Source organism: Hippocampus bargibanti, linkage group LG04 (genome assembly GCF_051943395.1).
Source record: "Hippocampus bargibanti isolate YZ-2025 linkage group LG04, ASM5194339v1, whole genome shotgun sequence".
NCBI lineage: Eukaryota > Metazoa > Chordata > Actinopteri > Syngnathiformes > Syngnathidae > Hippocampus > Hippocampus bargibanti.
This window is the reverse complement of record NC_142737.1, coordinates 2,693,724-2,719,610: the sequence shown is the minus strand read 5'-3', so window position 1 is coordinate 2,719,610 and position 25,887 is coordinate 2,693,724. Positions and strand designations below refer to the sequence as shown.

At 36.7% G+C, this 25,887-nt stretch overlaps 3 protein-coding genes across 12 annotated transcripts in view; 2 read left to right on the top strand and 1 right to left on the bottom strand.

Moving 5' to 3' along the window:
* clip1a (CAP-GLY domain containing linker protein 1a) overlaps positions 1 to 3,486 on the top strand; it is a 36,028-nt gene extending 32,542 nt beyond the window's left edge. For all 6 annotated transcript variants that reach the window (XM_088993547.1, XM_088993552.1, XM_088993551.1 and 3 more), the window contains 2 exons: positions 1,759 to 1,895; positions 2,736 to 3,486. In XM_088993547.1, the coding sequence (XP_088849673.1) occupies positions 1,759 to 1,895; positions 2,736 to 2,991 (393 nt within the window). In that variant the 3' untranslated portion in view covers positions 2,992 to 3,486. The remainder of the gene's footprint in view (positions 1 to 1,758; positions 1,896 to 2,735) is intronic.
* Positions 3,487 to 3,505: 19 nt separating this feature from the next.
* LOC148898721 (leucine-rich repeat-containing protein 43-like) lies at positions 3,506 to 16,895 on the bottom strand. Of its 4 annotated transcripts, XM_088993560.1 has the most exons (13): positions 16,156 to 16,289; positions 15,793 to 16,022; positions 14,769 to 14,987; positions 14,578 to 14,688; positions 13,150 to 13,289; positions 12,501 to 12,739; positions 10,513 to 10,676; positions 10,275 to 10,437; positions 8,526 to 8,665; positions 7,949 to 8,008; positions 6,196 to 6,393; positions 6,022 to 6,106; positions 3,506 to 3,663 (listed from the first exon to the last, which is right to left on the bottom strand). In XM_088993560.1, the coding sequence occupies exons 2-13, from the start codon at positions 15,877 to 15,879 to the stop codon at positions 3,506 to 3,508; spliced, it is 1,764 nt and encodes a 587-aa protein (XP_088849686.1). In that variant the 5' UTR covers positions 15,880 to 16,022; positions 16,156 to 16,289. The 4 variants fall into 4 exon arrangements, with proteins under 4 accessions (XP_088849686.1, XP_088849685.1, XP_088849682.1 ...); XM_088993559.1 differs by lacking the exon at positions 16,156 to 16,289 and adding an exon at positions 16,854 to 16,895 and having other exon boundaries at positions 10,275 to 10,676; XM_088993556.1 differs by having other exon boundaries at positions 10,275 to 10,676; positions 16,156 to 16,291.
* Positions 16,380 to 19,181, top strand: LOC148898720 (uncharacterized). Of its 2 annotated transcripts, XM_088993566.1 has the most exons (3): positions 16,380 to 16,441; positions 17,573 to 17,686; positions 18,505 to 19,181. In XM_088993566.1, the coding sequence occupies exons 2-3, from the start codon at positions 17,615 to 17,617 to the stop codon at positions 18,910 to 18,912; spliced, it is 480 nt and encodes a 159-aa protein (XP_088849692.1). In that variant the 5' UTR covers positions 16,380 to 16,441; positions 17,573 to 17,614; the 3' UTR covers positions 18,913 to 19,181. The 2 variants fall into 2 exon arrangements, with proteins under 2 accessions (XP_088849692.1, XP_088849691.1); XM_088993565.1 differs by lacking the exon at positions 16,380 to 16,441 and having other exon boundaries at positions 17,520 to 17,686.
* Positions 19,182 to 25,887: the final 6,706 nt, after the last annotated feature.

Here is a 25,887-nt window from a genome sequence, read left to right as displayed (position 1 = left end):
ATAGTTCACAGACAGAGTGTAGACTGCAAGGTTAAAATATCCCATCAATCAGGCTCCACAAACAACCCGCACAAGCCATCTATACAATTTGAAGAGAACATACAAGCAAGGGAACCAGCTATTCGTGAAGTTTCTAGTGTGTCTGCCTGCATCTGTTGCTGTTGCAATATCACAACTTCTAAGATGCTAACGACCATCACAAAGCTAAATAAAACAACTTTTATTAAACAGTAAAGTGTATTTCTTTAATTACAATACCATAGCACATTTATTATACATAAAATAAGGTATATTGTGTGTAGTTTTAAGGCTTATTGAGTAGAAAATTATGTTTTATGGGGACCTGGGAACGGATTATTCTCATTTTAATAGTTTCCTATGGGAAATTAATGTTTGAAATACACACTTCGCCTTACATGCACTTTCTGGGAACCAATTAAGTTCGTAAGCCAAGGTATCACTGTACTTTGGCTGGTTTTGGTGACGATAGTAGCGATCGGTGGCTGCATTATCGCAGTTGAGATGAACTGGATTTGAGCCAAAATGCTTTTTGTAAGATCGTTTCACAATAAAATAAATTTTAAAAAATCTGTATAAACGTTGTCGTATGCTGTACATTATTTGAAATGCTAAAAAAAAACGTATAAAATAGGGGGAAAACGAATACGTAGACAGGTATGAGCGTTCTTTAAACAGTCATCACAGACATATTTTTCCAGCTTGACTTTGTATGTCAATATTTTGAAAAGTAGAAGCATTTTTTCCCCTCCAAAATATGTCTTCTTTAAATCTGTCAAGTCGTCCATCTCGGGGGTTCCGTATGTGTCGGGGTTCTCACCACTCATTTGTTTGTGTTTGTTTGCTCACGCTCGCCATCATCACTTCATTTATAAATACAGAAATACATACATAAAACTACCGTATTTTGGGATGGGCATTTCAATCTGAATTAATTGCATATGTGGATCCATTTTTTCTCCATAGATGAGATCATAAACGATCTACATGGTATTAAAGTTTGTCGTCTATTTCATATTTTATTGTTTAATATTTTGTAATTTTATCTTTTTCGTCAATAATTGATATCATTTTACAATTATGTAGACGAGCATGTTTCCCATCGTTATAGTAAAGTGTCCTTGAGAGTTTTAAAAGGTGCTTATAAATAAATCGGATTATTATTATTATTATTATTATTATTATTATTACTATTATTTTAGTGAAGTGTCCTTGAGAGTTTTCAAAGGCACTTATAAATAAAAATTTCAATAATAATAATAATTATAATAATAATAATTATTATTATTATTATAGTAAAGTGCCCTTGAGTTTTAAAAAGCGCTTATAAATAAATGGGATTATTATTATTATTATAGTAAAGTGTCCTTGAGAGTTTTAAAAGGCGCTTATAAATATTATTCTTATTATTATTATTATTATTATTATTATTATTATTATGATAGTAAAGTGTCCTTGAGAGTTTTAAAAGGTGCTTAGAAATAAAATATTATTATTATAGTAAAGTGTTTTGAAAGGCGATTATGAATAAAATATAATAATAATAATGATAATTACTATTATTATTATAGATATATCTATATATATTTACGTATAAAAGGCATAGATAGTATTTTAAATATATAACAATGACTGCAAATAAATGCCCATCCCAAGTAAAATGTGTTGTTGTTATTGTTTTTTTTTCTGTAAGCATCATTTAATGATTGTTGTTTTTGGGCTGTTGGGGGATTGCGACAGATTGACTTCTTGAATTCGGTCATCGTTGACCTGAACAAGAACAACTTGGACCTCAAGGAACAGATGGAGAAAATGGCCGCCGTCGCGCTCAACGGCAGCAACACGAGCGAACCGGACGATTTTGACGACATTGACAGGTCAGTAACAACACATGAATGAACGAATCGAGTAAAAATAAAAAGAACGCATCGTTTTCTTCAAAATAAAATATTCAGTTCAAATTAAAAAAAAATATCAGCAATGTCAGTGAATGAGTTAATATGAAACAAAATGCTAATCTCGTTATCTAGCGAGCTAGCTATCGAGCTAGCTACCTTGCTACATATCTATTTGCTAACTAGCTACCTGGCTATCTATCTATCTATCTATCTATCTATCTATCTATCTATCAGTTATCTATTAGCTAGCTATCTCTCTCTATCTATTAGCTAGCTATCTCTATCTATCTATCTCTATCTATCTATCAGTTATCTATTAGCTATCTATCTATCATTTATCTATTAGCTAGCTATCTCTCTATCTATCTATATCTATCTATCCATCAAGCTCCATATCTATCTATCTATCTATCAATCTATCAGTTATCTATTAGCTAGCTATCTCTATATCTATCTATCTATCTATCTATCTATCTATCTATCTATCTATCTATCTATCTATCTATCTATCTATCTATCTATCTATCTATTAGCTAGCTATCTATCTATCTATCCATCAAGCTCCATATCTATCTATCTATCTATCTATCATTTATCTATCTATCTATCTATCTATCTCTCTATCTATCTATCTATATCTATTTTCCTATCCATCTATCAAGCTAGCTAACTTTCTATCTACTGTATTTGAGTTATTCCAGGTTTGAGTGAACGCTGGTGCATGTGGCTGCCGCTGCTCACCCACAAGAAAAACTTATTCTGTGACTGTAACATTTAATTTGAAACAGTTTTTTTTTCTCCTTTATTTGACTGCTGTAGGGATGACAAGGAAAGCGGCAAAAAGAAGAAAAAGAAGAAGAAGAAAAAGACTAAGCCTCCTCCCCGGGTCTTTTGCGATATCTGCGATTGCTTCGACCTCCACGACACGGAAGATTGCCCCGCTCAGGCGCAGGCGGCCGATTCGCCTCCCCACACCGCCTACGGGGGCAGCAAAGGCGCCGAGCGGCCATATTGCAACATCTGCGAAGTGTTCGGCCATTGGAGCCAAGACTGCAACGACGATCGCACCTTCTGATCGCCGCCGCCATTTGGACTTTTTCCGTCCTAAAGTGACTTTGAGGGCTATAAAAAAAAATATATAAAAAAAAAATCCAGGTTTGGCGTTTGCACACTGCTCACAGAAAATAAAAAAAGAAGAAGAAAAAAAGACAACTTGACACGGGAGCTCCATTTTAATATGACTGGAAGTGTCACAGAATGCTTGGAAATGAGCCATGGGGTCAAATGAAGGTCGCCAGAAAAGGTCAAAGTGCATTTTAAAATCATAAATTTCACGCTGTCCCTAAATTTTTGGCGAGTGGTGTGTGTGTGTGTGTATATAGAGAAACAGAAATCTAAAATGCCAAATGGCAGATTGTAAATGAAGATGTTTTTCTATCCCCTGAAAATACTTTTTTTTTTTTAATGGGAAACTGCATGCTGGCACAACACTTGGAAAAACGCACTTCCTTGCTTTTTCTTTCTTACTTTGCCTTTTCTGTACAAGTTGAATAAAAGTTGGCGAAATGAAGGCGAGAGTGCGTTTTGGCTCAGGAGGCGCTAGCGCTCGCGGCGGCGGGTGCCAGCGGCGCCACCTCGGAGGCGTGGCGCCATTTTTTCAGCTCCACGCTCAGTTCCACTGTGGCTGTTTCGGCCGGGGTGGGCGTGTCGGCGTCGCCGTCTTCGCTGCCGCGACCTCGCCGCGAGCCTGGATCGACAAAAAAAGGGAGGCGACTGGATTAAAAATAAAATAAAAATATCAAACTTCATATGCTCGCCGCATGTGAAGTGACGTATGTTGGCAATCAAGGTTTGTATCATGGATAGAAGAATATTTGGGGGACAGTTAAGATGGAAATTGTAGTCAACTTTTACACATAGAAAACAATATACTACATAGATGTATATTAACTCTAGCTAGCTAGATAGCTCTCTATCAAGCTGGCTCTATATCTCGAGCTATCTAGCTAGCTCTAATTTGTATACTTCTAGCTAGCTAGATAGCTCTCTGTCAACCTGGCTATCTAGCTAGCTCTCGAGCTATCTAATTTGTATACTTCTAGCTAGCTAGAAGTATAGAGCTAGCTAGCTCTCTATCACGCTGCCTCTCTATAGCTCTATCTAGCTATCTCTCTAGCAAGCTAGCTAGCTAGCTCTCGAGCTATCTCTAATTTGTATACTTCTAGCTAGCTAGAAGTATAGAGCAAGCTAGCTCTCTATCACGCTGCCTCTCTATAGCTCTAGCTATCTCTCTAGCAAGATAGCTAGCTAGCTCTATCTAGCTAGCTATCTCTAATTTGTATACTTCTAGCGAGCTAGATAACTATCAAGCAGGCTCGCTATCTGTAGCTATCTAGCTAGCTTTCTATCTAGCTAGCGCACTAGCTATCTATCCCCATTGTGGGACGAATGAAGGTTTTCTGATTCTGATCTCTAATTTGTATACTTCTAGCTAGATAGATGGCTATCTATCAAGCTGCCTCTCTATAGCTCTATCTAGCTATCTCTCGAGCTAGCTCTCTAGCAAGCTACATATCTATCTATCTATCTAATTTGTATACTTCTAGCTAGCTAGATAGCTCTCGGTCAACCTGGCTCTATCTAGCTAGCTCTCGAGCTATCTCTAATTTGTATACTTCTAGCTAGCTAGAAGTATAGAGCTAGCTAGCTCTCTATCACGCTGCCTCTCTATAGCTCTATCTAGCTATCTCTCTAGCAAGCTAGCTAGCTAGCTCTCGAGCTATCTCTAATTTGTATACTTCTAGCTAGCTAGAAGTATAGAGCTAGCTAGCTCTCTATCACGCTGCCTCTCTATAGCTCTATCTAGCTATCTCTCTAGCTAGCTAGCTCTATCTAGCTAGCTATCTCTAATTTGTATACTTCTAGCGAGCTAGATAACTATCAAGCAGGCTCGCTATCTGTAGCTATCTAGCTAGCTTTCTATCTAGCTAGCGCTCTAGCTATCTATCCCCATTGTGGGACGAATGAAGGTTTTCTGATTCTGATCTCTAATTTGTATACTTCTAGCTAGATAGATGGCTATCTATCAAGCTGCCTCTCTATAGCTCTATCTAGCTATCTCTCGAGCTAGCTCTCTAGCAAGCTACATATCTATCTATCTATCTAATTTGTATACTTCTAGCTAGCTAGATAGCTCTCGGTCAACCTGGCTCTATCTAGCTAGCTCTCGAGCTATCTCTAATTTGTATACTTCTAGCTAGCTAGAAGTATAGAGCTAGCTAGCTCTCTATCACGCTGCCTCTCTATAGCTCTATCTAGCTATCTCTCTAGCAAGCTAGCTAGCTAGCTCTCGAGCTATCTCTAATTTGTATACTTCTAGCTAGCTAGAAGTATAGAGCTAGCTAGCTCTCTATCACGCTGCCTCTCTATAGCTCTATCTAGCTATCTCTCTAGCTAGCTAGCTCTATCTAGCTAGCTATCTCTAATTTGTATACTTCTAGCGAGCTAGATAACTATCAAGCAGGCTCGCTATCTGTAGCTATCTAGCTAGCTTTCTATCTAGCTAGCGCTCTAGCTATCTATCCCCATTGTGGGACGAATGAAGGTTTTCTGATTCTGATCTCTAATTTGTATACTTCTAGCTAGATAGATGGCTATCTATCAAGCTGCCTCTCTATAGCTCTATCTAGCTATCTCTCGAGCTAGCTCTCTATCTATCTATCTAATTTGTATAGTTCTAGCTAGCGAGCTAGATAGCTCTCTATGAAGCTGGCTCTATATCTCTAGATAGCTCTCTATCTCTTATTTGTATTCTTCTAGCTAGCTAGATAGCGTTCTATCTCTAGCTCTCTAGCAAGCTACCTAGCGCTCTATCTCTAGCTATCTCTCTATCTAGCTAGCTCTCTAGCTATCTGTCTCTAATTTGTATACTTCTACCTAGCTAGATAGCTCTTTATCAAGCTGGCTCTCTATCTCTAGCTAGCTCTCTAGCTAGCTAGCTTGCTCTCTAGTTTAACTTGTATTAACTTGTCTACAAATTATTTAAATTATTTGTTTGTGTGGAGGCAAAATAAAATATGGCGGCATGCGTGTTCATCCGAATCACCTTTGGCGTTTGGTGTTTTCTTATTTCCGACACGGCTTCCTTTCTTTTTGGAATCATCTTTCGCTTTGTTGTCCACGCTCGCGGCCTTCCAAAAATCCAACGACAAAAACCCGTCACGACGATAGCGTCCAGCGTTGTCACGACAACCGTGAAAAAGCGGCGAAGGACTCACACCTCGTCAGTTTCGGCGACCGCCGCGTCTTCCGGCGGAGGTTCTTTGTGCAGGGACCCAAAGTCGCATAAGATGTCCACTTTTGGACATCCGCCGAGAAGGCCTTGGAGGGACACGTGCGAGGACGCCACCACCTTCGTCACGGGGGGGTCGGCCACCAGCTCCACCACCATTTTCTTTTTCTTGTCTTTTGTCTTGGCCTGGGCGGATGAGCATCGACCTTCATCTAGCATGAATTTTCAGAGGTTGTGAGTTCAAATCCCGGTCTGGCCTCCCTGGGTGGGTTTTCTCTGGGTGCTCCGGTTTCCTCCCACATTCCAAAAACACGCATGGCGAGCTGATTAAACATTTGGAATTTTTCCTGGGTGTAAGAGCGAATGGTTGTTGTCTCTGTGCGCCTTGCGATTAGCTGGCAACCGGTTCAGGGTGTCCCCCCGCCGACTACCCAAAGACAGTTGGAATAGGCTCCAGCGTCCCCCATTTAAAAATATGTTATTTTTATTGTTTTTAATTATCAGCTGCATATCATACTTACTGAGCTCTGCTTGACTTGTATTGATTGATTGATTGATTGTTTGATTGATTGATTAATTCATGTATTTACATGTTTGGTTATTTATTTATCTATCTATTCATTTATTTATTGGTTCATTCATTTATTTATTTATCTATGATTTTGTTCATTTGTTTAGCTAATTCTTTACTTATTTGTTTACTTACATGTTTATTTATCTCTTAATTTTTTTTTTGCTATTTTTACTGGTTTGTCTACTTATGTAGTTGTTATTTACACGTTTATTAATTTATTGATCGATCTATCTATTCATTGATTTATTCGTTCATTTATTTACAAGTTTATTTATCAATCTATTTGTTTAGCTATTTCTTTACTTATTTGTTTACTTATTTGTTTATTTATTTATCTATTAATTTTTTTTGCTATTTTTACTGGTTTGTCTACTTATGTAGTTGTTATTTACACGTTTATTAATTTATTGATCGATCTATCTATTCATTGATTTATTCGTTCATTTATTTACAAGTTTATTTATTTATCAATCTATTTGTTTAGCTATTTCTTTACTTATTTGTTTACTTACATGTTTATTTATTTATCTATTTTTTTTTGCTATTTTTACTGGTTTGTCTACTTATGTAGTTGTTATTTACACATTTATTTATTTATTGATCGATCTATCTATTCATTGATTTATTCGTTCATTTATTTACAAGTTTATTTATTTATCAATCTATTTGTTTAGCTATTTCTTTACTTATTTGTTTACTTACATGTTTATTTATTTATCTATTTTTTTTTGCTATTTTTACTGGTTTGTCTACTTATGTAGTTGTTATTTACACGTTTATTAATTTATTGATCGATCTATCTATTCATTGATTTATTCGTTCATTTATTTACAAGTTTATTTATTTATCAATCTATTCATTTGTTTAGCTATTTCTTTACTTATTTGTTTATTTATTTACATGCTTATTTATCTATTCATTAGTTTAGCTATTTATTTACATGTTTATTTACTTATCTATTTGTTCATTTATTTACGAGTTTGTTAATTTTTTTTTATCTATCTATTCATTTGTTTAGCTATTTCTTATTTGTTTACTTATTTATTTACATCTGTATTTATGTATCTATCCATCTATTCATTTGCTTAGCTATTTCCTTACTTATTTATCTATGTCTTTATTTATTTATGGATTTATTCCTCCAAGAATGTGAGGATAAAAACTCACTTTTTTTCCTTTATTGGCTGCGGGCGCGTTGTCTGACGCCTCTACAGGCCACGACAGGATCTGAAAGTCGACAGTGAGAGAGTTTCAACTTTGACAGTTCAAAAGCAGAGTGTAGACTGCAAGGTTAAAATATCCCATCAATCAGGCTCCATGAACAACCCGCACAAGCCTAAAAAGCTATCAACCCACGTTCCTTATCAAGTGTTTAATGCTCCACTCAATTCCATCAAGCCATCAACGACCATCACAAAGGTAAATAAAACTACTTTATTATACAGTAGAGTTGATTTATTTAATTATAATACTTATAATATTTATTATACATAAAATAAGGTATATTTTGTAGTTTTGAGGCTTAGAAAATTAGAAAGTTAGAAAGTAGAAAATGATGTTTTATGGGGACCTGGGAACGGATTATTCTCATTTTAATGGTTTCTTATGGGAAATTATTTTTTGGGATACACACTTTTCACCTTACACACTCTGTCTGGGAACCAATTAAGTTCGTAAGCCAAGGTATCACTGTACTTAATTGTTGTGTACAAGAGTTAAAGCGGTACATTTTGTCACCCCTCACCTTTTGCTGTTCGATAAAAATGGCAAATCCTTGATGGAGGAATTTCTTAAAGCCACTCAGGTCTCGCACGACGAAGGTCAACGTGTCGTCAAAATGGATGCTGTCCGCCCACGGATGAGACGACGTGCTGTATCTCAACTCTGTGACTCAGACGACACGGCGGACAAAGAAAAAAGTGATGATCCAAAGCGTCTTTTCATTTCCACCGAGTGAGCTCAATGAATCAGTCGCTTGATTGATAAGTGGTGGGCGGCTGCTTATTGTTTGCAAAAAGAGTTTCTCCAGTGACGTAATGTCAATTTGTCACATCAAATTCATCATCGACAGCTTCTACTTTATTCTCATTTTTTTAATAATTGTCAACTCATTGACTGGCAGACGATGTGCAAAAATGTGTCCACTCCAGTGCCAGGGTTTTTGTCATTTTCATTCTAAATGGCAAGACCCACACAATATTGAGTTTTAGGGCTAATGCTAACATCGAAAAAAGGGGAAATGCTACCCCCTTGTGTAAAGGGTATAACATTGCCAGAGATCTGCCCAGCACTCTATAATCGTAATAATAATAATAATAATAATAATACATTGTATTTATAAGCGCCTTTCAAAATTCTCACAGTCACTTTAGTCACAGGATGAGTTTTTCTGTGGGTGAGCAGCGGCAGCCACACACGCCAGCGTTCACTCAACCCTGAAGTATCTCAAAAAGATAGAAAGCTAGCTAGCTAAGAGATAGCTAATGATAATAATAATTGGATTGGATTTACCTTTATTAGTCTCGCAGTGGAAAAATTTACATTTCACAGCAGCAAAGTTATGAAAGCTAATAGATAGCGAGCTAGCTAATAGCTAGCTAGATAATTTGTTTAGATAATAGACAGCTAGCTAATTTGTTTAGCTAATAGCTAGCTAGCTACCTAACAGCAAGCTAGATAGCCGATAGATAGCTAGCTAATAGATAGCTAGCTAATTTGTTTAGCTAATAGATAGCTAGATAGCTAGCTAATTTGTTTAGCTAATAGATAGCTAGCTAGCTAATTTGTTTAGCTAATAGCTAGCTAGCTACCTAACAGCAAGCTAGATAGCTGATAGATAGCTAGCTAGCTAATAGATAGCGAGCTAGCTAATAGATAGCTAGCTAGCCTATTTGTTTAGCTAATAGATAGCTAGCTAGCTAATTTGTTTAGCTAATAGATAGCTAGTTAGCTAGCTAATTTGTTTAGCTAATAGATAGCTAGCTAATTTGTTTAGCTAATAGCTAGGTAGCTACCTAACGGCAAGCTAGCTAGCTAATAGATAGCTAGCTAGCTAATTTGTTTAGCTAATAGCTAGCTAATTTGTTTAGCTAATAGCTAGCTAGCTACCTGACAGCAAGCTAGCTAACTAATAGATAGCTAGCTAATAGATAGCTAGCTAGCTAATAGCTCGCTTACTTATTTGTTGACTTGTTTATTTGTTGATTCATGTATTCATGTATTTATTCATTCATTAATTTATTTACAAGTTTGTTTATTTGTCAATTCATTTCTTTAGCCATTTATTTACGTATGTATTGATCGATGGATTGATTTGTTCATTCGGTTACTTACAGGTTTGTTTATTTATTTAAATTTTGACTCAAATGTGAAACATAATACATTGGATAAGACGACAATTGGAAAAATTATAAAACGCCATGTACATTTCTTAATGTCAATGTTAAAAATGACACAAACCCTGACTTCAGAGACATGAATTAATGTGATTTACGAGAGGAGAAGGCCGCTTGTTCCTGATCGGCAGGTTCTCCGTTGACCACCACGGTTTCCTTGACAATCTTCTTGCTGGGCAACTGGATGGGTTCGGCGACCTGTTCCTGCCCCTGTTCCTGCCCCTGACTTTGACGCTTGGCCCCACCGCCAATCACGACGTCCTGCAAAGAGTCGCCATCTTGCGCCTGTGACCGCTGAGCGCCATTGCGCGAGGCGGAGGAGAAAGCGCGCGATACCCGGTATGCGCTGCTCTGGTGACTGAAGAACATGTACGAGATCACGTAGCTGTAGCTGATCACCGGGAACTCCGGAGCGTTGGGTTCGGCGTCCAGCTGCGGGTCGGGGATCCCCTGCACGACACCTAAGCACACCGTGGCCGACGCCCAGTCCACCAGGAGGTCTGACGTGACAGCGACACGAAAAATAAAAAATAAAAAATTAAGATCAGAAAATCCGTAGGTGAAAAGTGTCCGGTTTCAGCCATCGTTCGTTTGACTCGTTTGAAGTGTTAAATATTGTAAACTTTTGATTTTCAAAATAAAATATTGATGATGACTTTTTATTTGCATATCGATAGTACTTTGAATAATTATTTGAGACATTTCAAATGGTGTCTCTTGCGAATATTTTTGTATATTAGGTCAAACTTAAAAATATATATACATTTAAAAATAAATACAGTAAAGTCTCGTTATATCGATATCGGTTATATCGATATTTTTTCGGACTCCCTTGAATATCGATATAACGAGACTTTACTGTACATTTAAAAATATCTGCTGACTTTGAACTGTTATTGTATCGAAAATAAGTGATTTAAAATTGAATTCTATTAAAATTGTTTCACCATTATGTATTTTACATAAAATTCTAAACATTTCAATACAAGAAAATAAGTATATATATAAATTAGTTCCTATATTATGTATTTTATATAAAATTCTAAACATTTCAATACAAGAAAATAAGTATATATATAAATTAGTTCCTATATTATGTATTTTATATAAAATTCTGAACATTTCAATACAAGAAAATAAGTATATATATAAATTAGTTCCTATATTATGTATTTTATATAAAATTCTAAACATTTCAATTTTATATAAAATTCATATATATATATATATATATATATATATATATATATATATATATATATATATATATATATATATATATATATATATATATATATATATATATATATATATATATATATAGTTCCTATATTATGTATTATGTATGTATTTTATATAAAATTCATCTCTCTCTCTCTCTTTATATAAAATACATACATAATATATATATATGTGTTGGAAGGGAACCCGTATATATATATATATATATATATATATATATATATATATATATATATATATATATATATATATACATAGTTCCTATATTATGTATGTATTTTATATAAAATTCATATATATATATATATATATATATATATATATATATATATATATATATATATATATATATATATATACATAGTTCCTATATTATGTATGTATTTTATATAAAATTCATATATATATATATATATATATATATATATATATATATATATATATATATATATATATATATATATATATATATATATATATATATATATATATATAATATAAAATACATAATATAGGAACTAATTTTTAGTTAATTTAATGAAAATACATAGTGGTGAAACAACTTTTTTGTTCATTTTATTATATATTTTTTCTTATATAAATATATATATACTGTATAATATAATACATTATATATAAATTATAAAATCAAATTTCCTACATATTTTAAAATATTGTTTATCATAAATTTAATGTCGCTAATTAATCAAATATTTAATAAAACCAAATGCCAATTCTGTTTTACTGTATTTTACTGTATTTTTACTGCTTTTTTTCTGTTTGAAATTCATGAGAATCAGTTTGATTAAAACAAAAAAAATGGATTTAGTCATTTAAATATTTAAAAAACAATTAGTAAATTATTCAAGGGGATATCAATTTTCCAAATTAAGGAATTTGGTTGAAAAAAAAATCCAATCCAATGAGGAAGAAACAAGTGAAATTTATTATTATTATTATTATTATTATTATTATTATTATTATTATTATCATCATCATCATCATTATTATTATTATTGTCATTATTATTGTTGTCATTGTTATTATTATGATTATGATTATGAAGGCTGCTGGTCTCTCACGGCTCATGTTGGCCATCCCCCGGTAGCGATGACGCTCCTCGGGCGCGATCCAGGCGGCGTCCAGGTAGGAGAGGAGTGGAAGGGCGTCCACGGCGAACCCCGGGTACGATGGCGCTAGCGTGAACGGGTTCCCTTCCAACACCAGCGTCCGCAGACACGGCAGTGTGCCCAACGCCTTCAGCAGGGGGCGCTGCTCCCTGAAATGGCACTCGCTCAGATCCAGGCACACCAGCTCAGGCCTTAACACAAACACAGCAGGGATTTTTAGAAACAGCTGACTCTATAAAAACGTACATTTGCAGTCGCGAATGAGTAATTGATGATAATGTGGAAATAGTTTAGTTGTACCGTTTAAAGGACAACCGACACTGTTTTTTTGTTCCCTAACTGACATCAGAAAAACGTTTTATAGCATCTAAAATACCCAAAACTGATATTTTTAGTCAAATGCAAAACACCAATAAAAAATGACTTCAAGTGTCCCAAAACTGCCACAAAATGAGCTCGGAAACTGGGAAGATTCAGGAAGTCCCGCCCCCTTGTTTGTGACGTCACTTTGTGATACTCCTTCACAAACTGCCTTGCTCCAGAATCAAAACAATGGCTTCAGAGAGTTCAGATTCTAGGTTGAAGTAAGTTGAGGAGCAACCATTGGCTTCCTGTGAGCTGGGTGACGTCTCGATGGGATCCCAGGCGGTTGGCAGCTAGCCCGAGGTACTGAAGGCGAGGGGGAGGAGAGATGGCCAGCCGGCCCAGCGCGTGCAACTGGTTGGCACGCAGCTCCAACACCTGAAATGGTGTTAAAAGCATTAAAAATAATCATAATAATCATAATAATAATAATAATAATAATAATAATAATAATAATAATAATAATAATAATAATAATACATTTCATTTCTAAGCGCCTTTCAAAACTCTCAAGGACACGTTACAGTCACAGGATATTTTTTCTGCAGGTGAGCAGCGGCAGCCACACGCGCCAGCGTTCACTCAACCCGGAAGTAACTCAAATAGATAGAAAGCTATTTATCTAGCTAATAGATAGATGGCAAATAAATAGCAAATAGATAGAAAGTTAGCAAGCTAGCTAATAGATAACTCATAGTCAGCTAGATAGTTGAATAACGCAAATAGGTAGAAAGTTAGCAAGCTAGCTAATAGATAACTAATAGATAGCTAGCGAGGTAGCTAATAGATAACACAGATAGTTAGCTAGATAGTTGAATAGCTCACATAGGTAGAAAGTTACTAGCTAGATAGCTAATAGATAACTCAGAGATAATAATAATAATAATAATAATAATAATAATAATAATAATAATAATAATAATAATAATAAGAAGAAGAAGAAGAAGAAGAAGAAGAAGAAGAAGAAGAAGAAGAAGAAGAAGAAGAAGACATTTCATTTCTAAGCGCCTTTCAAAACTCTCAAGGACACTTTACAATGGCAGGACATTTTTTCTGCGGGTGAGCAGCGGCAGCCACACGCGCCAGCGTTCACTCAGATAGTTAGCTAGATAGTTGAATAACTAAAATAGGTAGAAAGTTAGCTAGCTAGCTAATAAAGAAGGCCAGGATGGCGCCCGAGTAGGCCGCCGTCGGCACGTTCTCTCACCAGTCTTGCTTTTTTTGTTGTTTTTTGTCACTTTGTGTCGTTGTGCATCGTGTGGAACGGATACAGATTCTTTTTAAGCATTTTTGGCTACGAAATTCATCAAGGAGACATCAGAGCGCCTTTTTGGCAGCACAAATATGCCAGCACCGTTTTTGATTGGGAGGAATATCGTTGCCATACGTGGAACTGTCGCGGCTTGGAATTGAAGCGGATTTACGTGGGCATGGAGTATGCGAGACAATCTCTTTTCATCAATGGATGCGACAGCTTCATGTTTGCTTTCAACGTTTAGCATGTAGTAGACGTGCTCATTCCACCATTGTCGTCCCTGATCCATTGGAGAAAAGGACGCTTTGATCCTATCCTCTTTCATCTAGATCTACTTCATGTAACAAAGAGGGTGCACAAAGCTATGTTACTGTGATTTCTGATAAAATATCAACAGAGGCGTCGACACACCGTTAGCGTCCTGGGGAGGTTCTCGGCTGAGATCTCGCAGATGCGATTGGCGCTGAGTACAAGTTCCTGAAGGTTGCAGAACTTCAGCAGGTAGCTGTCAATCACAGACACCTCAACAAGGCCAAGTATAGAAAATGGCCGTCAACAATTGCGACAAATTAAGCGGCAGGTGGGTAGGGGAGCTTGCTTACGTCCTTGTCGACGATGCGGAGTTTTCTGAAGTAGCTGCAGACAAAGTCGGCGTCGAGTCGCTCGGGCTGCACCACGGCTACACGTTGGAGGGCGGCGGCTTGAGGGCTCCACGGCTCGTCGTGGTGCCACGGCGAGTGCGGGCAACTCAGCAGATCCAGCAGCGTGTCCGTGTCCTCCGTCACCGGTTCGAGCTCGCTACTACAGACGCGGTCCGTCCTCTGTTTTTATTGTCAAAACAAGCTTGTTTTAATTTTTTTTTTTTTCAATGATACTGACACAGAGTGGTCATGCCGGGAGTCATTTTAAGCCACTATAATTAGCCAACAGGTGTGCGCTTGTAGACTGAGCCCTACAGCGCCACCTGTTGGCCATAAAAAGAACCATGATACCTCGGTTTACGAACCCCTTAGCTTACGAACTTTTCGGTTTACGAACGTTAAATTTATGAACATTCTACCTTGGCATACGAACTATTTTTCGGGATACACACGGAGCGTCACAATGAGTAATGTGTCGTTCGCGAACGAGCCAGTTCTCCTAACAACAAAATGGCAGCCGACTGTTTTTGTCCTCTATTCCCCGCCCCCAGTCTGCAGTTAAAGCCACGTGATTGGTTAAGAATGCAGCAGTGAGTGTAGGGGTCAAACATGAGAGACAAAATAATAATAACAACAATAAATGTTATTAACAGGCACCTTTCAAAACTCTCAAGGACACTTTACAGTTACAGGAGAAGTTTTTTTGCGGATGAGCAGCGGCGGCCATTTGCGCCAGCGTTCACTCGACCCGGAAGTAACACACACATTCACACTCACTAAATTTAAAACCGTCACGGGCAAAATTACCTTCAAATAAAGTAAAATTACATTTGCAAAATACTATCCAAATACATAAGAGTTTAAGTAATTGTCAAAAAAAGGTGAAAAGGTGCGAAAAAAATTGCTTCGATATGTTGTGACTTTCCATTTGTAGACCGGTTTCGTAAAATGGCGCCAAGACGGCCGCGTTCACTTCCGCACTCACCCAACTGCCTTGACCACAAGGAAACTGGTCGAGGCAAAGTCGCCGAATGTGCTTGTCCAGAACGGCTGAAATCGCCACTGAGCTCATGTTGGCCTACACTTCCTCCACGCTTGATCCACCGTCCTTTTCTTTTCTTTTCTTTCCTTTCCTTTTCTTTCCTTCATGGCACCTGGTCTCCTTCAAGTTGGTTTCTCCCGGCGATGGTTGCCATGCAACTGTGAGCACGAGTTCTGTCATTGGACAAAAGTTGCGTCACTCAAAAGAATTCGGCTCATTTGATTGGTCTTCGTGCACCGACGTTTCGTCATCAAACATTGATCGTTTTAAAGTCGACAACAAATGCATCGTGTCACAAAAACATACCTGTCAAATTTTGCGTTTTCCCGTATTGTATACGTTTTTTTTAATCATTTTAAGTAATATACGGCGTACAGCAAAAGCAATCCTCAATTGTTTATACACCCTAAATATATTTTTCTTGCTGCGTACAGTCGGATTGATTAATGCACAATGTGCGCATGCGCTGTAACCTGTCTGCATTTCCGCGTTTGTTAGCGTTTTATTTATTTCAAATAACGTACGGCGTGCTACAACTTTTATACGGGAATTGTAATCATTTATAAGGGAAGCTATTAGCTAAGATTGACAGGTATGCAAAAAATGCAAAATCGTCTTCGAAGATAATTTGCCATACTACAAAAAATACCTTGCCAACATAAAGTATTCATTTTTTTTTAAGTGAAAGGATTTATGCTACTCATCCGCCTCCACCTACGACGACTGTTACTCCTACGACTTCTACTTCTATAAATAAAAAAATATTAAAACAATAGCATTAATGTTCTTTTAAACTTCAAAATGTCATTTTAATTTAATTTTAGTCTGTGAAATTGTGGAAATAAAGTATATAGAAATGACCATTGAACTCAGAGACACGATTGATATTAAAACTTGATTGTAATGTATTGCTAGTTTATTTGTATTATCATCTACTCATCGTCAAACGAATACTGCAATAACTGCACTCGGGTTACGTTGATTTTGCGTCACAAATCACCCACAGATTTATGAAATGGCCACTCGGGATTGCCCCAAAGTGTGACGGCCTGCTCGTCGATGTGTGCCCCGCGGTTGGCTGTCATTCAGATCAGGGTGTAACCCGCCTACTCTGCCCGATGACACGCTCCAACACGCCCGCTGGTATGAGGATAAAGCGGTTCAGACAATGGATGCACGGAGGAGTAGATCGAGGGGGCCCTTGCGTTGCAACAGTGCCTTAATTGAGACCTAAAGTTCATCCTCGTAACTCGGAAGTCACCGTTGCAAAACAAAAATTCCTGCCAATGCGCACGTCCTCACTCAACACACCCCTACCGGGAATTCCCCGTTATCGTTTGATTGTCTCATCGTTCACTCTGAGCCAAAAGTGAAAATCGGCATGACGCCACATATACAGAGCTAAATGATTAAGATATTTCTCTTTCATTTTTTTTAAACGCCGTTAATGTTTTTATTCTCTTTTTCTTGGTTCAATTTAAAGGCGGGTGTTAGTTCGACAGTTAACAGGTGTCATCAAGTTCTTGAAGTAATACCGTATATTCATAACATATTGTCTCACCGTAGCTTACAACAAATTGCGAAATAATGTCATGACGCCAAGTTTTTTTTCCATTAAAAAAAGTCTTGCCAGATATAAATAAGCTTGTCAAATGATGATGTCAGGAGCGTGATGAGTGTACTGCAAAGTGAATTGCATCTGCTCCCTGTGCTTTTGCTGCAGCTGTCCTGCATCGTCACTGCGTCCTGCAACGGCGACGCGGTCATGATGCTTCGGGGGAACCTCAGGGCCGTGGAGCTGGCCCTGTGTAATTTAGTAACGGCCGAAAGGGATTACGTAAGTCACTTTATAAACAGTGCGCGTGCATGTGTGAAAGGAGGGAATTTGCAACTGAACGGGGGACATTTTTCCAAAGGATCAATGGATACGTTCACTCACATACGATCAAGACAATGTCTTTAGGAATCAGGCATTGTACCGTATATGTGTTTTTACTACCTTCCCACACCCCCAAAGTCAAAACGTTTTGGGGGAGGGTTATTTTAATAATAATAATAATAATAATAATAATAATAATAATAATAATAATAATAATAATAATAATAATAATAATAATAATACATTTCATTTACAAGCGCCTTTCTGAACACCCAATGACACTTTACAATAAAAACAATACATAAAACAATAAGACCACGTATAAAACAATAAATAATAAAATAACAGATTTTAATGAATTAAGGTAACATATTTTGAGGAAAACCAATACATATTTTCCATACACTAGTTACAGATATTTTTTTAGTTTTTGACATTTACTCTTATGTCCATGCACACTGAAAACGATGGGTTGCTGTGAATTTTCATCAGGAGTTGATTTAACTAGATGGAATTAATTATGTTGACCAGGCGAAGTTTTTTAATGCATATTTTATTTTATTTATCCAGTCAAATCGTCAACCCCGTACGTTTTACGTAAATAACCCAAGCTAGTTATTTTTTTCATGTAGGACTTCTCATTTTGTTTTGAATTTTGTACCTTGGTGTACCGCTAAATCGATGTCCGTGTTTGCCCTCTTTCTACGATGAATCGTTCCGGTCATTAATTGTTTGTTTGTTTTTTGAGGGCTAACATTATAATCTCTGGCATTTAGGTGGAACACATTTTCATCGGGAACCCACCGCTAAAATACAGACGAAAATCTTTAGAGCCCATCGCAGGAATCACCATCCCGGTAGGGAACGGTCGCGCCGAAGTCAACGCCGCGGTGTGCTCCATCGGCGACTATTTCGAGCGACATCTTCCGGCCATCGTCGGGAATCTGACTCTACATCACCGAGCGATGTTGCTGGGCAACGCCAGCGTTTTTTACCGCCAGTTTAAGGCGGCCGTGGAGCTGACGGCCAACCAACGACATTCGGACGACGACGCGTTCGCAGATTGCCCTCGACCGATCGTTAGATGGCACGGCTACGCGTTGAAGAAACACGGCCTCCGGATCATTTACTACACCCGAACATGGGTGGAGGCTTTCACCGGTTTGGAGCCTAGTTGTGATTAGTCTGATGAAGGAACATTTTTACTTGACTGACTACCACCTATTAAGCTGCAAAAACACAGTTGTGTTTTTGGTTTATTTTATTTTATTTTATTTATGGACTATGTATTTATTTATTCTAACTGTTTTTATGTATTTCATTTCATTTCATTCCCCAACCTGACTGTAGGGACCTATCATAGCTGTGTCCGGCGCCACCAGGTCTGGACATTAGGGATATATAAATGGGGCCGATACGACCAGTCAGACTTTAGTTCGCTGACGAAGCCTCTTGGATAGGAGGCGAAACGTCCGAAACCTTCACTTTTGTACAGATGACGGCTGAAGAAACCTTCTCATCGATATTTCATTTCAAGTTTGAAATAAAGTGTTTGGAAGATTCAGAATGCAAGCTAACCAACAGTGCCAGGTTTCATAGTGGGCCTAGGATAGACCCCTGGGAGTTTGAATTTAGTAAATTTGTGACTTTAAATTTAGCACATTTGTGACTTTAAATCTAGCAAATTTGTCACTTTAAATCTAGCAAATTTGCGAGTATGAATCTAGCAAATTTGCCAGTTTGAATCTAGCAAATTTGTGACTTTAAATCTAGCAAATTTGCAAGTATGAATCTAGCAAAGTTGCGAGTTTGAATCTAGCAAATTTGTGACTAAACATCTCGCAAATTTGTGACTTTAAATCTAGCAAATTTGCGAGTTTGAATCGAGCAAATTTGCTAGTTTGAATCTAGCAAATTTGTCACTTTAAATCTAGCAAATTTGCGAGTTTGAATCTAGCAAATTTGCGAGTTTGAATGTAGCAAATTTCCGAGTTTGAATGTAGAAAATTTGTGACTTTGAATTTAGAAAATTTGTGACTTTAAATTGAGCAAATTTGTGACTTTGAATTTAGAAAATTTGTGACTTTGAATTTAGAAAATTTGTGACTTTAAATTGAGCAAATTTGTGACTTTAAATCTAGCAAATTTGCGAGTTTAAATCTAACAAATTTGTGACTTTGATTCTAGCGAATTTGTGACTTTAAATCTAGGAAATTTGAGAGTTTGAATCTCGAAAATTTCTGACTTTAAATCTAGCAAATTTGTGACTTTAGATCTAGCAAATTTGCGAGTTTGAATTTAGCAAATTTGTAAATTTGAAGCTAGCAAATTTGTGACTTTAAATCTCGCAAATTTGTGACTTTAAATCTCGCAAATTTGTGACTTTAAATCTAGCAAATTTGTGACTTGGATTCTAGCAAATTTGTGACTTGGATTCTAGCAAATTTGCGAGTTTGAATCTCGCAAATTTGTGACTTTAAATCTAGCAAATTTGTGACTTTAAATCGAGCAAATTTGTGACTTTAAATCTAGCAAATTTGCGAGTTTAAATCTAGCAAATTTGTGACTTTGATTCTAGCGAATTTGTGACTTTAAATCTAGCAAATTTGTGACTTTAAACTAGCAAATTTGCGAGTTTGAATTTAGCAAATTTTTAAATTTGAAGCTAGCAAATTTGTGACTTTAAATCTCGCAAATTTGCGAGTTTAAATCTAGCAAATTTGTGACTTGGATTCTAGCAAATTTGCGAGTTTTAATGTAGCAAATTTGTGACTTTAAATCTAGCAAATTTGCGAGTTTGAATCTAGCAAATTTGTGACTTTAAATCGAGCAAATTTGTGACTTTAAATCGAGCAAATTTGTGACTTTAAATCTAGCAAATTTGTGACTTTGAATCTAGCACATTTGCGAGTTTGAATCAAGCAAATTTGCAAGTCTGAATCTAGCAAATGTGTGACTTTAAATCTAGCAAATTTGCGAGTTTGAAACTCGCAAGTTTGCGACTTTTCTTCTCAGAATAATACCCCATCTCGAAAAAAATATAAATTTCAACTTGGCCCTAATGCTCTTCCGTACATTTCAGCATTGATAACATCACCATAATTACCATAATTATTTTTTTTTTCCTTTTGTATGACGCAGCAAAAATTGAAGAGCTTTTTCATTTTGCTCTTTTAAGTCATTGAAGATTTTTCAATGGCGCTAACGTCAAGAAAAAAAACCCATACACATGCAATTTCAAAATAAAATGACGGGGGCGTGTACAGATTGTATTTTTCAGTGGAAAATGACGTCATTGTGTAACAGATAATTTGTGTACAAAGACCACAGCATTGCAGAACACCTTTGGAGCCATTTTGCCCCATGGACAGCGATCGGATAATAAAATAAAATATTTTAAAAAAGTCCATTCACCGGTAAACAAATTCGTCAAACTTAGACATCGCCGAAGGATATAAAGGTGGAAGATCACTTTTTTTTACGACTCGTACCACAAATGCATCATTTTGGGTCTTCAGAAGATATCTGAAGATGTGACAAAAACGTGACAAGGCACTGTAATGTTCATGTAGACAATACGCGATGATAGGCATTTTGTCAGCAAAAATTTTTTTTGGAAGGTCAAACGTGACGGCAATTTGTTGTGGATGAAGCACCAAAACAAAAAAAAAGTGTGCTTGTCATCAAAAAGTTGGTCAATCGTCAAAAATGATCGCGTTGTCATCAGGAAGTTTGTTGTGGGTACATTATGACAATGCATTTCGACATCAAAACACTTTGCCGTCGATAGAACACAATGGATTTTGTCATTAACATTTTTGCTTGGTCATTAAAAAAAATGACCATGCATTGTTTCATCATCCGAAATTTTGAGGACAAAACGTGACAATAGATCAAAAACCATGACCATGCATTTTTGCAAACAACAACAACAAAAAAGAACTCCCCCGCAAAAAAAAAAAAATCTTCCGTAAATAAAAACATTTGTTCAAAAACGAAGCATGACAATGCATATTGGCATCTAAAAGTTTGTTCAAGACAAAACCCGCTCAACTTATTTTGAGCACACAAGAAGACAGGTACAGTGATACCTTGGCTTACGAACTTAATTGGTTCCCACAGTGTGTAAGGCGAAACGTGTGTATCCCAAAAAGTAATTTCCCATAGGAAACCATTAAAATGAGAATAATCCGTTCCCATGTCCCCATAAAACATAATTTTCTACTTCCTAATTTTCTAAGCCTTAAATCTACACAAAAGATACCTTATTTTATGTATAATAAATGTGCTATGGTTAATTATAATTAAAGAAATACATTGTAATGTATAATAAAGTCATTTTATTTACCTTTGTGATCGTCGTTAATGGCTTGATGGAATGGAGTGACCGGTTTCATCAGCATTAAACACTTGATGAGGAACGCAGCCTTCCACCATCTTGAGGAATGATTCCTTGTAGGTGCTTTCTCTGCGATAATTTTATCTAGTTCCTCATCAACTGTGTTCTGTTTAGCTGGGTTGATAGCTTTTTGCATCAAGTGTACAGATGGCTTGTGCGGGTTATTTGTGGAGCCTGATTGATGGGAATTTTAACCTTGCAGTTTACCCTCTGCCTTTGAACTATCAGTTGAAACGAGAATTTCACTGTTTTCTATCCATTTTCTCACTCTCTGTCGTTTGCCTATCTCTTTAATGTTTAAACCACCTCCCCTCACTGCTGCGTTCTTGACCAATCACGTGGCTTTAACCAAAGAGTGGGGGCAGGGAAAAGAGGACAAAATAAATGTCGGCAGCCATTTTCTTTTTTGGAGAATGGCTTCACTCTGTCTGTAACCCCCACCCACTCACTACTGCGTACTTGACCAATCAAGTGCCGTTAACCGACGACTGGGGGCGGGGAATGGAGGACAAAAACAGTTGGCTGCCATTTTGTTGTAAGGAGAACTCATTCTGGTAACTCCGTATGTATCTCGAAAAATAGTTCGTAAGCCAAGGTAAAATTTTCATCAATGTAACGTTCGTAAACCGAAAAGTTTGTAAGCCAAGGCGTTCATAAACCAAGGTATCACTGTACAAAATATGACTGCGCAAAATTGTGATTAAGACCAAAAAAAAATGTTGAGGACAAAACAACTATTTTATGGTGAAAAGCCACCATGTTGTGATTAAATAAAAATTGTCACTCCCCTAAAAAATAAAAATACAAAACAGCCCCTGGATTTTGTTGCAGACAAAAAAAACACACCATTATTTTGCCATCCACCAATGCAGTGCACCAAAAACGGCGATGCATTTTTGTTGCGATTAAAAAAAACGGCAAAAAAAAGCTGCACCCTGCTAACAAATGTTGAGGACCAAGCGTGGCGCCGTCTGATTAAAAAAAAAAAAAGGTTAAGGTCAAAACATGACAGGCGGTGCCATGTGGTGACCAAAAACATTTCGGTGAAGACAACAAAATGTGACAGTTTTGCGCCGTTTACCGGCGATGCCCTGAGATCCTAGCAAAGATGGTGATTTTGGAAAAAACTGTACACACACACACACACACACACACACAAATCGAAATGTGACGACAAAAAAAAAAAATCAGTTAATATACAGTGCCATGAAAAAGTAGTTTCATCCTAAAATTTCTTCTCTGGAATATTTTCGGATGATCAAAAACAGTGCACAAATCAAGTAAACAGGAAATGCTGTTTTAAAATTGGGATTTTTGTTTATGTAAGGGCAAAAAAAGGCAGACATCGTTTCAAAAACTTCATTTGATGTTTACTTTGACATCTTTGTTTTTGACATGTACTTGAAAGAAAGTTTTACAGTAAGGAAACTGCAAAAACTTTATTGAATGTTTACTTTGACACCTTTGTTTTTGACATGTATTTGATGAAGGGAAAATTTAAGGTGAGGAAACTGCAAAAACGTCATTTGATGTTTACTTTGACATTTTTTACAAGTACTTGATGAAGGCAAATTTTAAAGTGAAGAAACTGCAAAAACGTCATTTGATGTTTACTTTGACATCTTTGTTTATTTCATGTACTTGAAGGCAAATTTTTACAGTAAGGAAACTGCAAAAACTTTACTGATGTTTACTTTGACATCTTTGTTTTTGATATGTACCTGAGAAGGCAAATTTAAAAGTGAGGAAACTGCAAAAACTTTATTTGATGTTTACTTTGACATCTTTGTTTTTGACATGTACTTGAAGGGAAATTTTTACAGTAAGGAAACTGCAAAAACGTTATTGGATGTTTACTTTGACATCTTTGTTTTTGACATGTATTTGATAAAGGGAAAATTTAAGGTGAGGAAACTGCAAAAACGTCATTTGATGTTTACCTTGACATCTTTGTTTTTGACAAGTACTTGATGAAGGCAAATTTTAAAGTGAGGAAACTGCAAAAACTTCATTTGATGTTTACTTTGACATCTTCTACATGTACTTGATGAAGGAACATTTTTAAAGTGAGTAAACTGCAAAAACGTCATTGCATGTTTACTTTGACATCTTTGTTTTTGACATGTACTCGATGAAGGCAAATTTTAAAGTGAAGAAACTGCAAAAACGTCATTGCATGTTTACTTTGACATCTTTGTTTTTGACAAGTACTTGATGAAGGCAAATTTTAAAGTGAGGAAACTGCAAAAACGTCAGTTGATGTTTACTTTGATATCTTTGTTTTTGACATGTGCTTGACAAAGGCAAATTTTAAAGTGAGGAAACTGTAAAAACGTCATTTGATGTTTACTTTAACATCCTTTTTTTTTTTACATGCACTTGATGAAGGAAAATTTTAAATTGAGGAAACTGCAAAAACGTCATTGGATGTTTACTTTGACATCTTTGTTACTTGATGAAGGCAAATTTTACAGTAAGGAAACTGCAAAAAGATGCCAACTACTTTTTCGAGGCACTGCACACATTTAAAGAGAAAAGTAAATAATCCGCGTTTTACTGCCATTTCAGTGAAGTGAAGCTCCCTATGAGGGCTGTAGGTTGTGTCGCTCACCGGAAAAAGCAGAGTAAGCAAAACGCGCGAGGGATGGACGTTTTTTTTTTTTTTTTTTTTTGGGGGGGGGGGGGGGGGGGGGGGTGCTACATTCTGGTGTCAAGCTTGATGAGGAAAAGCAAAATTTCCCTTTTAAACGCAAACATGATGCTTTCTCTGTGCGGGTGTCACTCAAATAATACATTGAGGGAGAAAAAATATGATGGCACAGATAACAATAGAAAGCCTCAGGTGCTCTATTTTCATAGACAGGTGCACACGCGCTCGATGTGAGAACTGGCGCGTTTTCATTTTTGTGCAAGCCGAGCCGACGGGGTTTGGGAATTTGTCTTGACATCGCAGGGAATGATGCCGGTTTCTATTATCAAGTACATGGCGCTCCCGTATAATTTGGTGACGGTAAGTAAACATGATTTAAGACCAGGTCACACCAGGTCTAAGTTTTGGCGCTGGTGGCGTTACACAATTTGGTAGACAGATTCGGTATTCCGGCTAAGGTGTGGTGGCTGTCAATCGAAATTGTTGTCTAAATCTGACACAATGAAACCTTGTGAATCATTGTACAGTGATACCTTGGCTTACGAACTTAATTGGTTCCCAGACAGAGTGTGTCAGGCGAAAAGTGTGTATCCCCAAAATTAATTTCCCATAGGAAACCATTAAAATGAGAATAATCCGTTCCCAGGTCCCCATAAAACATAATGTTCTACTTTCTAATTTTTTAAGCCTTCAAACTACACAAACGTATTTTATGTATAATAAATGTGCTATGATATTATAATTAAAAAAATAAACTGTACTGTAGAATAAAGTCGTTTTATTTACCTTTGTGATGGTCGTTGATGGCTTGATGGAATGGAGTGGCCGGTTTCCCCAGCATTAAACACTTGTTGAGGAACCTAACCTTCTTCTTTCACCATCTTGAGGAATGATCCCTTGTAGGTGCTTTCTCTGCTATAATTTTATCTAGTTCATCATCAATTGTGTTCTGTTTAGCTGGGTTGATAGCTTTTTGCATCAAGTGTACAGATGGCTTGTGCGGGTTGTTTGTGGAGCCTGATTGATGGGATATTTTAACCTTGCAGAATACACGCTGCCTTTGAACTATCAAAGTTGAAACTCTCTCACTGTCATCTGCCTGTCTCTTTA